At 34.3% G+C, this 11,752-nt stretch overlaps 1 protein-coding gene across 1 annotated transcript; it reads right to left on the reverse strand. All coding sequences in view use genetic code 12, as the record gives it.

The window, feature by feature from the left end:
* Positions 1–1,986: 1,986 nt before the first annotated feature.
* On the reverse strand, positions 1,987–3,723 carry PVL30_004545 (uncharacterized protein; the record flags this gene model as incomplete). Its single annotated transcript, XM_001524634.1, has 1 exon — positions 1,987–3,723. One exon carries the CDS (start codon positions 3,721–3,723, stop codon positions 1,987–1,989), a length of 1,737 nt encoding a protein of 578 aa, XP_001524684.2.
* Positions 3,724–11,752: the final 8,029 nt, after the last annotated feature.

The raw sequence follows: 11,752 nt of genomic DNA on the forward strand, positions 1-11,752 counted from the left end.
ACAAGGGTATACCTCTACTTCTTCTCTAAGGTCATCAACAGTCAACTGTAGCGGATAATACCCAATGATCCATCGGCATTATCCGAATCCAGTAGTTCTAATTTGTAATTTATCTTTCAGTAAATTTCTGATGATAGCAAGTGAAATTTTTTGTGCAATTTGATTGGTCAGTCTGTATTATTGATTGCTACAAAATCAAACTTATTTGTTAATATCTAAAAATATTAAATAAAAAAATAAAAATATTAAATAAAAATAAAAAATAGAATAAAAAAATAAAAAGGAAAAAGAAGAAATATTTAGAGTGGGGGTGCAAGTGGGGAGCAATACCAGAGAAGAACATGTGGGCGGGATACAAAAGGATGTAACAATGAATCAAGAGGCTTAAAGGTATGATAATCAATACTTGCAATCAATCCAGGTGCTTATCTCTGTAGGTGTGTCACCTATTTGTCTCAACAGCGGAGTCGCTGGTAAGATAGATGCAAAATATACTTGAGCTTTTTCTCATAATAGCACACCTTCTTTCTTCCTCCTTCATCCGCCTCTTCATGAAGAAGAAAAAGTTTGTACTTGTTAGTCAATGACGTATCTGTAAAAAAATGAGAAGAATAGAATGTTATCTGTCGTAGTTTGAAAAATCAAAGCGCAATTACCTTGCTATTCCTAACTTTTTTTTTTTTTACTCCTTCCTCCAACCTTCCTCTACGTCCTAATTTACAGTCCACAGCCTTTTATATATTTCTTTATTATGTTTTATTTATTATGTTTCTGTTTCTATTTTTTTTTTCTTTTTTTCTTAACTTGCTTCAGCTGCTTTAAACTGTTTCCGGTATCGCTTTGCGCTTGCAAAAGCGAGAAATCCCTCTATATTATTACACTAAACCACTTGATCGAAAGATGCTAAAATAAAAAATATACTTACAATTGTAAAGTATAAAATGGCAACTGTAGCTAAAAACAGAACAAAAAATAAAAATAAAAAAAATAGAAAATAAAACGCCTCAAAAATAAAAATAGAAATAAAAGTAAGAAAAAGACACTACAAAAGATAACACGTAAGCCAAATCTGATAACCATAAACATATATACATATATACATTGATTCTCTCTTTATAGTTATTATTAGTGTGGTTTCTCTATCATTATTTTATTTATTAAAGTTTTCTTCTATCTCCATGTCTTATCTCCTAATCTCTCCTAATCTATTTTCTAGATCCACACCAATGCAAATCAATTAAGCAATTTCACGTGGAGGTTTTGATACGGGTAATATCCTCGTTTCTAAACGTGCAGCTGATTTCAATAAGTTCCCACGGACAAAGATAAGAGTGGGATAGTGAGTAAGAGGGTTCTACCCTCTTTGTCAACGCTATTTATCAATAATTTGCAAAGACCTCTATATATATCTAATACTCTTCAATTTTATATCTGCAATTATCATATTATGTTTGCGAATGCTGTGTCGCAGAGTGCTGCCTAAAGTATCGTTTTGTGTATATATGTCAGTGAGGAGAGTGGAGGGAGAGGTGGGGGGTAGGTGCTGAAAGAAAACACGAGCGGACTAACTTCAATTACGGATTTATTTATCCGAGGGCTTCTGCCCTATGTTGTACACGTGACAAATCTTTAAATATATTATTTTATTTTTTATTATTATTTTTAATTAATAAAATCTTTTGCTCTTTGCATTTTGCAGCACTTTAAATTTCGCAGCCAAACTTTGGGTTCTCGTTTTTAATTATTGCTACCAAATGAAATATTTGGTAGCCTACGGTAGGACAGTTTTATTCTTTTTTCTTTATTATCAATTTGTATTATTTCGTGTCTCCTCTATACCACGTGACTTTAAAATTTACTACATCTCCTAATACTAAAGAACAAACACCAAATTAAAAATTAATTCACAAACTTAGTCGTAATCTCATAAATTTCATATACACTACGTATATACATACAAATAATACAATACTGCAGCAGCCATCTCTAGTATTTCCTTTCCTCTTTTTGCACAAGTTCAAGGGCCTCTTTGGTAACCTTCCAATCATCACTCCAATAACCATCTTTATAGCTCTTTTCAAATGAGTCGCCATTTGGCGGTATAAACCAATAATTGAGTGCAATATGCACGTCATCCCCTGGGGTTTGACTCTTTTCATCACTTCCACTTCCACTTCCACTTCCACTGCCAAAGCTAGATACTTCATGGAACCAACCAGCTGGTAAATACAACATCTCACCAGGGTCTAACCATACTTCCATCTTGTTCAATTGTAATACACCAGGAAAATAGGTCTCGGCAAATTGCTCAACCCGAATTCGCGTTTCTAAGTCCATTTCATCCAAGTGTAGTAAAGCAGGCGGCACTTTCGAGAAACTTGGTGGATCTTCTTTTTTGGCACTATCTGCTCCAAATTGCTCCTCGCCCCCATTGCTCTTGTGCACTTTTCCACTCTCTTTTTCCAATGACTTTGCAAGAATCTTTTCCAACTCCTTTTCTCTTTTCTCTTCTTCTTCTTCTTCTTCTTCAGCTTCTTCTTGATGTTCAGCCTTCCATCTCAAAACATCCTCAATAATAGCCCCGTCATCACGTATGCTCATCCAGCCATTTTCGCCTTGTTCATAATCAATCATTCCATTGTGGAAAATCTTGTAAATTTTGCCACAGGTATACAACTTTAAAGCATCTGCAGGACTATATATAGTAAATCTCTTGCGGCCCTGAACTAGAATATATAGATTATCTGCATGATCGTGATGTAAACCAGAGCTCGATCCTTTGGGAATCAGTCTATCCATATGCGTGAGTGGTTTTGAGGACTTGTCTATATGAAATTTATGCAATGGCTTGGTTTTACCCATCCAAAGATTAATTTGTTGCGGGATTAATTTGGGAATGAATGATGGGTTTAGTAGTAAAGTTGTGGCATCATTGACCAACTTTGAAAGCGGAGGTTGATATAGTTCCTTTACACGTTCAAGAGCTTCTTCTAGACACAATTCAGTAGATGGTGACAGTTCCTTGTCATCCTTATCATCATCATCCTCCAAATTGTCAAAATCGTCATAATCATCATGCAAATCGTTCATGTTGATGGAGTCTGTTTCGGAAAATCCGTCAAGCTCGGAGCCTGCATCAAATGCCTTTTCCTTGTCCTCCTCTTTCTCCTTTTCCACATCGACATTCTCTTCTTCATCTCCATCTCCATCTTCATCTTCATTTTCCTCGCTATCTACCCATTGAGTCTCATCTACACCTTCAATATCATGCTCCTTATACTGTGTGGTCAAATAATAGCTCTCCTCGGTGTTATCACCTAGTTTCTCCATCAATTCTTTCATTGTCATATGCACTCTCTTCTGCCCCGATCCAAATCCGCCATCGTATAGCCTCTCTACTTGCAATTTCTCCTCGTCCTCGTCTTCGTCCTCGTCCTCGTCCTCGTCTTCTCTATTTTCTCCATCTTCTTTATCTTTCTCATCATGCCCCAAGGTCTGTAGGATCTTGTCAAACTTGAATTTCTCCAATGGTACTACTCCCTCACCCACAAGTTTCACAGGCTTTCTTGGCTTAATGTATTCATCAAAAAAATGTTGAGCAGTGATATCCTTAGTATTAATGGTGTCAACTGCTTGTGCTGATGAGTCAATAATAAACCCTGTATACTCATTGATTGCAGTCTTTTGTCTTTTTTGCTTTTGCTGTTGCTCTGGCTGCGACATTTTACGAGAAGCAATTGTAGAAACTCAAATATGTGGTTTTGGATATATTATGAATTGTTGACTAATATGCAAAGTGAGACGTCGTAGACGTTGGGGACGCTGGGGAGGGCGGGGGGTGGGACGGAATAACAAACAATGGCGTGATAAACAGTTCAATGTCAAATCCAGCTAACAAATTACGTGTGTGTATGTATATGCTAGTGTATTTATTTCTATTCCACTTTACCAGAGATGAGCTTTAATTCACGCTTTAAATCATCTGATTAAAATTGTGGGACTCTAGAGACTGACAATTTAAGAAAAATTGAAAAATGTCGGAATGTAAGAAACAGAGCGAAAAGGTTGAAGAAAATGAAAAAATAAAAAAAAAATTTTTTTAAAAAAAGGAAAAAGATTTAATGTCCGTGTGCGCCGCACGTCGATTTGATACTTTCAGACAGTAAAACTTCTGCTATCTTTTTTGCTGTCTGAATTTAAGCATGATAGATTAAAAATAAAAGAGTGTCGGATAGTGAGAAAAAAAAAACAGACAGTGTCTGTTTTAATTTTTTCTTCCCCCCTTTCTTCCCAAGTGTTCTCGCTTGTACGATTACTATTAGTAGTGGTTAGAAATGGTGCGGGGTGGTGGTAGCAAAGCGTGGGGGAGAGAAAGAGACGTGGAGGAAGGATAGGAAGAAATACGGATAAACGCTTATGCAAGATAGTAGATGGATCGGAGTGTCTGTTCTTATATATATTTATATATTTATATATTTATATATTTATATATTTATATATTTATTTATTTATATATTTATTTTTTTTCGTCTTAAGTAACGTGCTGTGTCTTATTTTGCTGTGTTTTTTACTCTTGTTTTGTTGCGACATGACAAATACAAAAAAAGGTGCAGTGTTGCCGGATTGAATCCTCGGCATAATGGCTTGTGGTACAGTTTTTGGTGGAGTTGAAGTGCTCCTAATCCTTCCGTGTCCACAATCCAAACTTTCTATAACCATTCTATAACCATTCTACAAACAATTTTAAACACCTCGAAGCACTTCAAAACACTCTAGCCACTTTTGTAACTGTTTTGCTTTTTTATCAAATTTTTTTCAACTTTAATCAACATTGGGATTGGGATGAAATATATTTCTTATTTGGGTGAAATGAATAGTGTGCATTTGAGTTAAATTTTTTTGTTTTCCAATATTATTAGCTTGAACACTCACAAAGATAGAAAGAACTTGAAAGAATAAGCTCCTTTTATCCTATGCTCGGCCCAGACTATTTCCTTTTATCTATTTATCTATGTATATATTTATCTAATAATCTATTTTCGCTTTTGAATCTGTTTCGCTTTACTTATCGACTTTCTCGAAATTAGTTTTGATTGCTACATATTAAAATACTTACGAACCAAAAGCCTGGTTCTTGCTTTCATTTATTTCTTTTTTTTTTTTAATAATACTCCTTCTTTCGAAATTTCGTGTGGTCCATCCTATTGGACCTCAAAAGAGAATCAAGAGTGAAGTTTGTTTTTCATTTTTTTTTTTCAATTTAATTTTTTAAAAATTTAAAGTTCCTCCTGGTTGGATTTGGAGACATGGTGGGAAAAGAAATTAATGAGACATTGAATCAGAAGAGAAAAAATTACAGTGCTTTTGACCAAGCGGCTCAAAACGTTAAAACGTTTTACTCGTAGTTCAAATCTCATAAAAACTTTTCACTTTTTTTTTTATCCAAGTTTATTTAACTCCACGTCAACTCGGTCGTCTCTCTCTTCGCCCCCCCCCCCCACCTTTATTTTTTACCTATTCCTTCCATCTCCTTTTCTAGTCCCACTTCTTCTTCACTATTGCCTTTCCTTTTTTCCTTGTTGTTGTTGTTGTTAATGTTAATGTTATCGCCCACTTTCATGTTCACCTTCCGCCTGCCAATATTTCTTAGCTTTTTGTTACATGTTTTGTTTATCTAATCGGACTTCGGAATGTGGTTATTCCGATTCAAAAGCTTCCGATAACCACAACTGGACAACATGCGCGCATACAAAAGACATTTTCGAATGCTGATATTCAGTTCTGTGTCACTTTGAGCAATCTTTCACCTCCTTACTTGGCTCTTAGAATATTAGTGCTAATCAAAACAAATAAAGTAACCATATTAATTTTACCCGTCTATTCTTATTTTTTTTTTCTTTACACTATCTAAATATCAAGCTTATTCTTTGTTCAACTTTCCATCTTAATATCCTACGTTGCAGTTGAAATTTTTTTCACTTCTTTGTCTCTTTTTCTCTTTTTCTCTTTGTCTGACTGTTTTTCTTTCCTACCATTTCGATTTTTAATCTCGCCCAGTTTTCCTTACCTTCCCCTCCCCCCTTCCTCCAACACACTTTTGTGTAATCCAAAGCCTAATGCTCTCCTATTTAGTACACTACCAAATTAACAATAAACAAAATTAAAGGAAAAGAAAAAGATCCAATGGCCAATTGAAGCTCCAAGAGCTTTCTATTTCTTTTTCATTTAAGCCTTTTGTTAACCAATCATGGTAATATTGCCACAAACTCACAAAGTCGGTAAAGCATTTTTTTTTCATTAATTACACAGTTTTTTCGCTAGATTGATTGGTAGATGATATGAAATTTCTATGCATCCTAGACTTTATTTTCGTCTTTAATATATATACAGAGGACTCGCAAGCGCGCGCAGCAGCTTTGCCCCTATTAATTTTTTTTACCATATCGAGTCAATACCGCTAACCAACAATCTTTGGTACAAACAAGGTAAAGTGATTTTTGTCTTCTTTTGTCTTTTTTTTTTTCTTTTTTTCTTTGTTTCTTTATGTTCCATTTGTTCCCACCCTAATCATGTGAATGATTCCGCCTCATTTTTTTATATTTTATTACTTCAACAGTTGATGATACCTATTGTTTATACCTCCTTGCAATCTTTTCTTTTTCCTTTGACTTTCTCTGTATAACATTGTTGAAATGGTAAACAATTTGAACCAGCACGGAAAACAAATAAATAAACAAACAAAAAGAACAGCATAAGAACAAAAATAAAGACAAAGACTGTTATCAACCTCACAATCTATTATCTTGGCAACACTGCATCTCACATCATGTCGACGAACGATCGCTACAATTCAATTTAGAGTACATGTACTAGAGCTCACTCTATTTTTTGTAGTTGTTGTGCCATACGTGAAGAAATTCATAAAAAGAAGAAAAAAAAATAAACTGTAGACAATAGAATGCATCAAAAAATAAAAAAAATAAAAAAAAGTTCAGACAAAAGACTGAAAAGATTATAAAGATTTTAAAAGACTGTCTGATTATTGAATTGAACGAAAAAAAAAAAAGACAGAAAAAAAAAGACATAAGAGTCCTACACTACACAAGGCAGCTAGAATCAAGATCGCTGAAAAGTGACGTAAGCCTTAATTTTAATTTGCCGATATGAAACCACTATATAGAAACCAGAATCTATATATAAGAAGAAATAAAAAAATAAAAAAAAAAAGAAAGAGAGATGAAGAATATAACAAAGAATATTGAAAAGAGAAGGAAAGGAGGTTGAATGTATGGTTATGAGTTGCAATTACACTCACGTGGTTCGCTTTCCGTGCTATTTTTGTCTGCCCGTCGATCAACCATATCTATTTATACTTTTGTAAAGCTCATAACTCCAAAGAATTAAAACTAAAATTTAATTTTTTGTAGTGGAAAAGAAAACAACAACAACAACAGGATAGGACAATTTATCATGTAAGTGCTGGCATTTTGTGTCCTCTTTTCTTTTCTTTTCCTTTGTTTTATTTTCTCTCTGGATGTCCGTTTTAAAGTATTGTTATGAGATGGTTATGGTATAGCATTATACTTAGTTCTGTTACATGGGTTAAGCTAAATCCTACATTCATTTCAATATTGAGGGAGAGACAAAAAAAAAGAATTGTGGATGAAAATTGTATTCAACGTAGGTTGCTACAAATGCACGGGTTGTGGAGATATCGATGTTGGACAACACATGGTGCAAGAAAGAAAAAGCAAGTAAGATTGAAAAAATTCAAAGTAAAATACAACTTGGTAACCAATATTTCAGTGAAAAAAAATATTAGTTTAGCCTTGTACAAACTTACTGTTGTGCCATTTCAAATTGCAGAGGCTCTTTGAGCGCATACCTTCTGCTCCTCCTTCCCCTCCCTACTTGATAATGCGAGATTGTTGAAACTGCGAATACTCGGCGTTAAGGTTTGAAAAAAGGTGGAAAATACGGAGTTGTCAAATTTCATCTTGAAGAAGCAGGTGGGTGTGTGCGTGCCCAATCCACAACCACAACCACAACCACAACCAAAACAACAACCATAACTAAAAAGAATTACTAAATAAAAAAGGTATCACAACAACTATTGTTGCTACAAAGCTCTAAACTTGAAATTCGGTAAGAATAGACTAGTACGGAAGGACACGTCTCATGTAAACAAGAGTTTACAGAAGTGAATGTTGGAAACTGACTGTTAAATTCTACACCTTTAGGAACCTAGAATTTACCGGCACGTATAGAATGAACCAAAAAAAACAAAAGTAAGGGGTGGGAAAGGAAACAACAATAACAATCATTCTAATAATGATAATAGTAAGAATATCAGTAATAAGAGTTTGTTTGACCAATAGTGTAAACAAAGTGGGTTTTATTTTGATGAAAGTAATAAGGAAAATAAATAATATTCAACAACAAAGAAACCTTTCATAGCGTCTTTTCCTTTTCTCCCGTAACCACACGATAACCCATGACTTGGAGCATTAAAGTTGACAAATGTGGGACAAGAAGTAGTGTGACGTGAACGAACGAGGTGAGTATCCATTCTTTTATTCGCGGCACAAGATGAAAGCTTATCTCAACGCTTTTTAAGTAAATCCTTTGCAATTTTCTTTTTTTTTAGTAAATTGTCTCGAATGTACCTATCCATGCTCTACGTCTTTCCATCTTTCTCCTATTTTATCCCCATTCCCTCATCCCCTATTGAGATTCCAATGTGTTCTGTTACTATAAGTAAAAAGTATATCTAGGTTGTTTCATAAAGTTTATCAATCTCTCCTTTTTTTTTGTGAATATTTATATATATATATGTACAAATGGTTAGACGTGGCTGTTGAAATTTAAAGTTTTTTGCCAGCATTGTTAGCAACTTCAAGCTTAAGCAATACCCACACGTTTTATGTATAATGTCTCCCCGTTCAAATTTTTTCTTACTTTCAAAGCCAAACCTTATGCTCCTTCTCCTCATTGAAACTTTTAACCACTATTGTTTGAGTATGTGAGTATGTGAGTATGTCTTTCTTTTATATGTGTATGCTTGTTTGTGCTTATCATATTGTGAATTTAATCAGTTCAATGTTCATTCATCGTGTTGTTTTTCTGTTGTGCCACTCTCACTGAGGTGGAGCGTTCAACAGTTTTTGCAAGGTATAGTTGGACCGCCTTCACTTCAATTCAAAATACAAAGAAAAAAAGTAAGGTCCAATTGAGAGTAAAGATAAACATCATAGGCTCCAACCAAAACACTGACCTTCCTCCTGATCTACAAAATAAGAGCAAGACAAGAGCAAGACAACCAAAAAAAAAAAGAACAAAAAAAAAAGTAAGAAAAGTAGTTTAAATCCTTATCTCCATTCATTAGACATACCAACAAAAACGGGGGGTGCTATGGTCTATAACTAAGGTTTTATCGTAGATATCACTGTGGTTATACAAATTTATAGAGTTAATCTATGTTGAAAAGTGAAGATACCATAATTGTATTCAAAAATAAAAAATAAAAATAAAAAATAAAAATAAAAATAAAAATAAAAAATAAAAAAAATAATTACGAAAAAGTTTCCATTTCCAAAATTTGCAATATTACGTAATCGTGCTCACTTTTGATCTTACACACTACAGCCTTATTGTCTGCAAAAAAAAAGAAAGCAAAGCAAAGCGCATACAGGGGGGGGTGGGAAAGAATGAAGATTGACTGTCAGTGTCGCGACAATAAACGTTATAAGATGAGACATTGACTCATGCGAGGTGCAGCAACAAAGTCTTGCACACACACATACACCCCTCCTCCTCCTCCTTGTTGCATCCTTTCCAACACCCAGTTCTTCATTTTGTTCCTTTATTCATTCTCTAGAGATGTAAAAATCCATAAAGCTAAATTGTACACCCCCTCCCTCCATCATCTTATTATACCACCTTTACCACCACTCCTTCTTTTTCTCCCCCTTTTTTCTCTCTCTCTTTTGTTAGTCTTGACAATTTCATTTCTTTAGATTTTCATAGAGAAATAAATATAGAGATCTTTGTGGAATCAGTTACTTCCGAGTTAACTCCGCATATATCATCGTCAACACTTTTGTTGTTCTTCTTCTTCTTTAATTTTTTTTTTTCTTTTTTGGAATATCATCCGCCGGCTCTTCAACTTCCTTTCCATCTCCACAAACTTTGAAATGAAATTTGAGCCCCAGACACGAAGCAAAGTGTATACAATATGTTATATAAAGTTTCTTTCAACAAAAGAAAAAAAGTAAAATAAATTAAAACAAAGCAAAACAAAGCAAATGGAAACAAAATATAGGAAAAAATTATTGACTAAAAAGTTTATCCACTATTTTTATTGAAAATGGAAGAAAGGGGAGAAAGAGAGAGAGAGAGAGAGACAGAGACAGAGAAAGACAAGAGGATACCGTAATCAGCTAAAAGCTATAACAATCCAAAGAGTTTACCCGCCATTATTGTGGAAACAAGCCACAACGTGCTCCATCGCAAATCTCTCCACCATTATTCCAATGTATCCACAAGTTTTCACAATTTTTCACAATTTTTCACAATTTTTCACATGTCTTCACATGTATTTACAAACTTTTTACCTTTTAGTGATAATTCCTCTAATGAAGTAAAACCCCATTTGTCTCAGACAATATATAGCCACGCTCGCAACACGATAAGGAAAATAAAAGAAGAGAACATATATATATATATGCACTTGTATATTTTCAACCTCCTGGGTTGTGTGTCTCGTGCTGGCTTGCAACAATAGAGGTAAACAAGATTAGAATAGAAAGCTAAGATATCTGAATAAAGACAAAGAAAATTAGACGACGAAAAAAAAAAAAAATAATAATAATAATAAAAAACATTAATTTTTTTTTTTGCCTTTAACAAATATAGTGTCCATTTCTAAACTGAAATTTACTATAATTTCAACCGGGACTTATTGTTCTCGCATCCTCTTTTGCTCTACACTACCTCAGTACCGCTTCCACCAGCATTTGCAAACAGGTATTGTGAGAAGACAATAGCCTCGAACATGAGAGCTAGACCCGTTCGTCTCGTGCCATTTCGCGCCGGACGTAGTGGGCGTTGTCGGACGCAATCTTTATTTATTTATTTTTTTCTTTTTGTTTCGTTCATTTTCAGTCCTTGACAAAATTGAAACAACAACAAAAGGAAACAAAAAATGACAGACAAAAGAAAGCAAAAGATGTTTTAGCACAATCGAATAATTGTGATCGGCAGTCAGAAAACCAGACAGAGTAAGAGACAGAGAAAGAGTAAGAGTAAGAGAGCAACAATATACGTGCACTTACCACATTTCAAAAAATCACAGAGTCTCCTGACTTCTTGACGACAACAAGTAACAATTGCTAAAGCCATTATGGTAGAAAGACTATTGTTTATAATACCCCCTTCTTTTTTTGTTTTACTCTATTCAGCAAAGACACTGGAATTTAGAAAGGTAAAAAAAAAGAAAGAGACTTTGGAAAATTTTTTCAAGACTAGAAATTGAAATGGTACCATTGGTACATGTATTTCCATCTCTTGCTCCCCCCCCCCCTCCTCCCCTCGCCATGTATACTTAACTTTAATTACATATGTTTACAGTTGTTTGAAAATTATTTTAAAACGTGAAAATAAAAACGGCAGGATTTCATTAAAAAAGGGTGAGTGGACGACGACAAAGAAGATGGTGAATAAGCTCTTCTTGCCATACTCATATAAACAAAAA

The sequence above is a fragment of the Lodderomyces elongisporus genome, chromosome 6 (assembly GCF_030384665.1).
Source record: "Lodderomyces elongisporus chromosome 6, complete sequence".
NCBI classification, from domain to species: Eukaryota; Fungi; Ascomycota; class Pichiomycetes; order Serinales; family Debaryomycetaceae; genus Lodderomyces; species Lodderomyces elongisporus.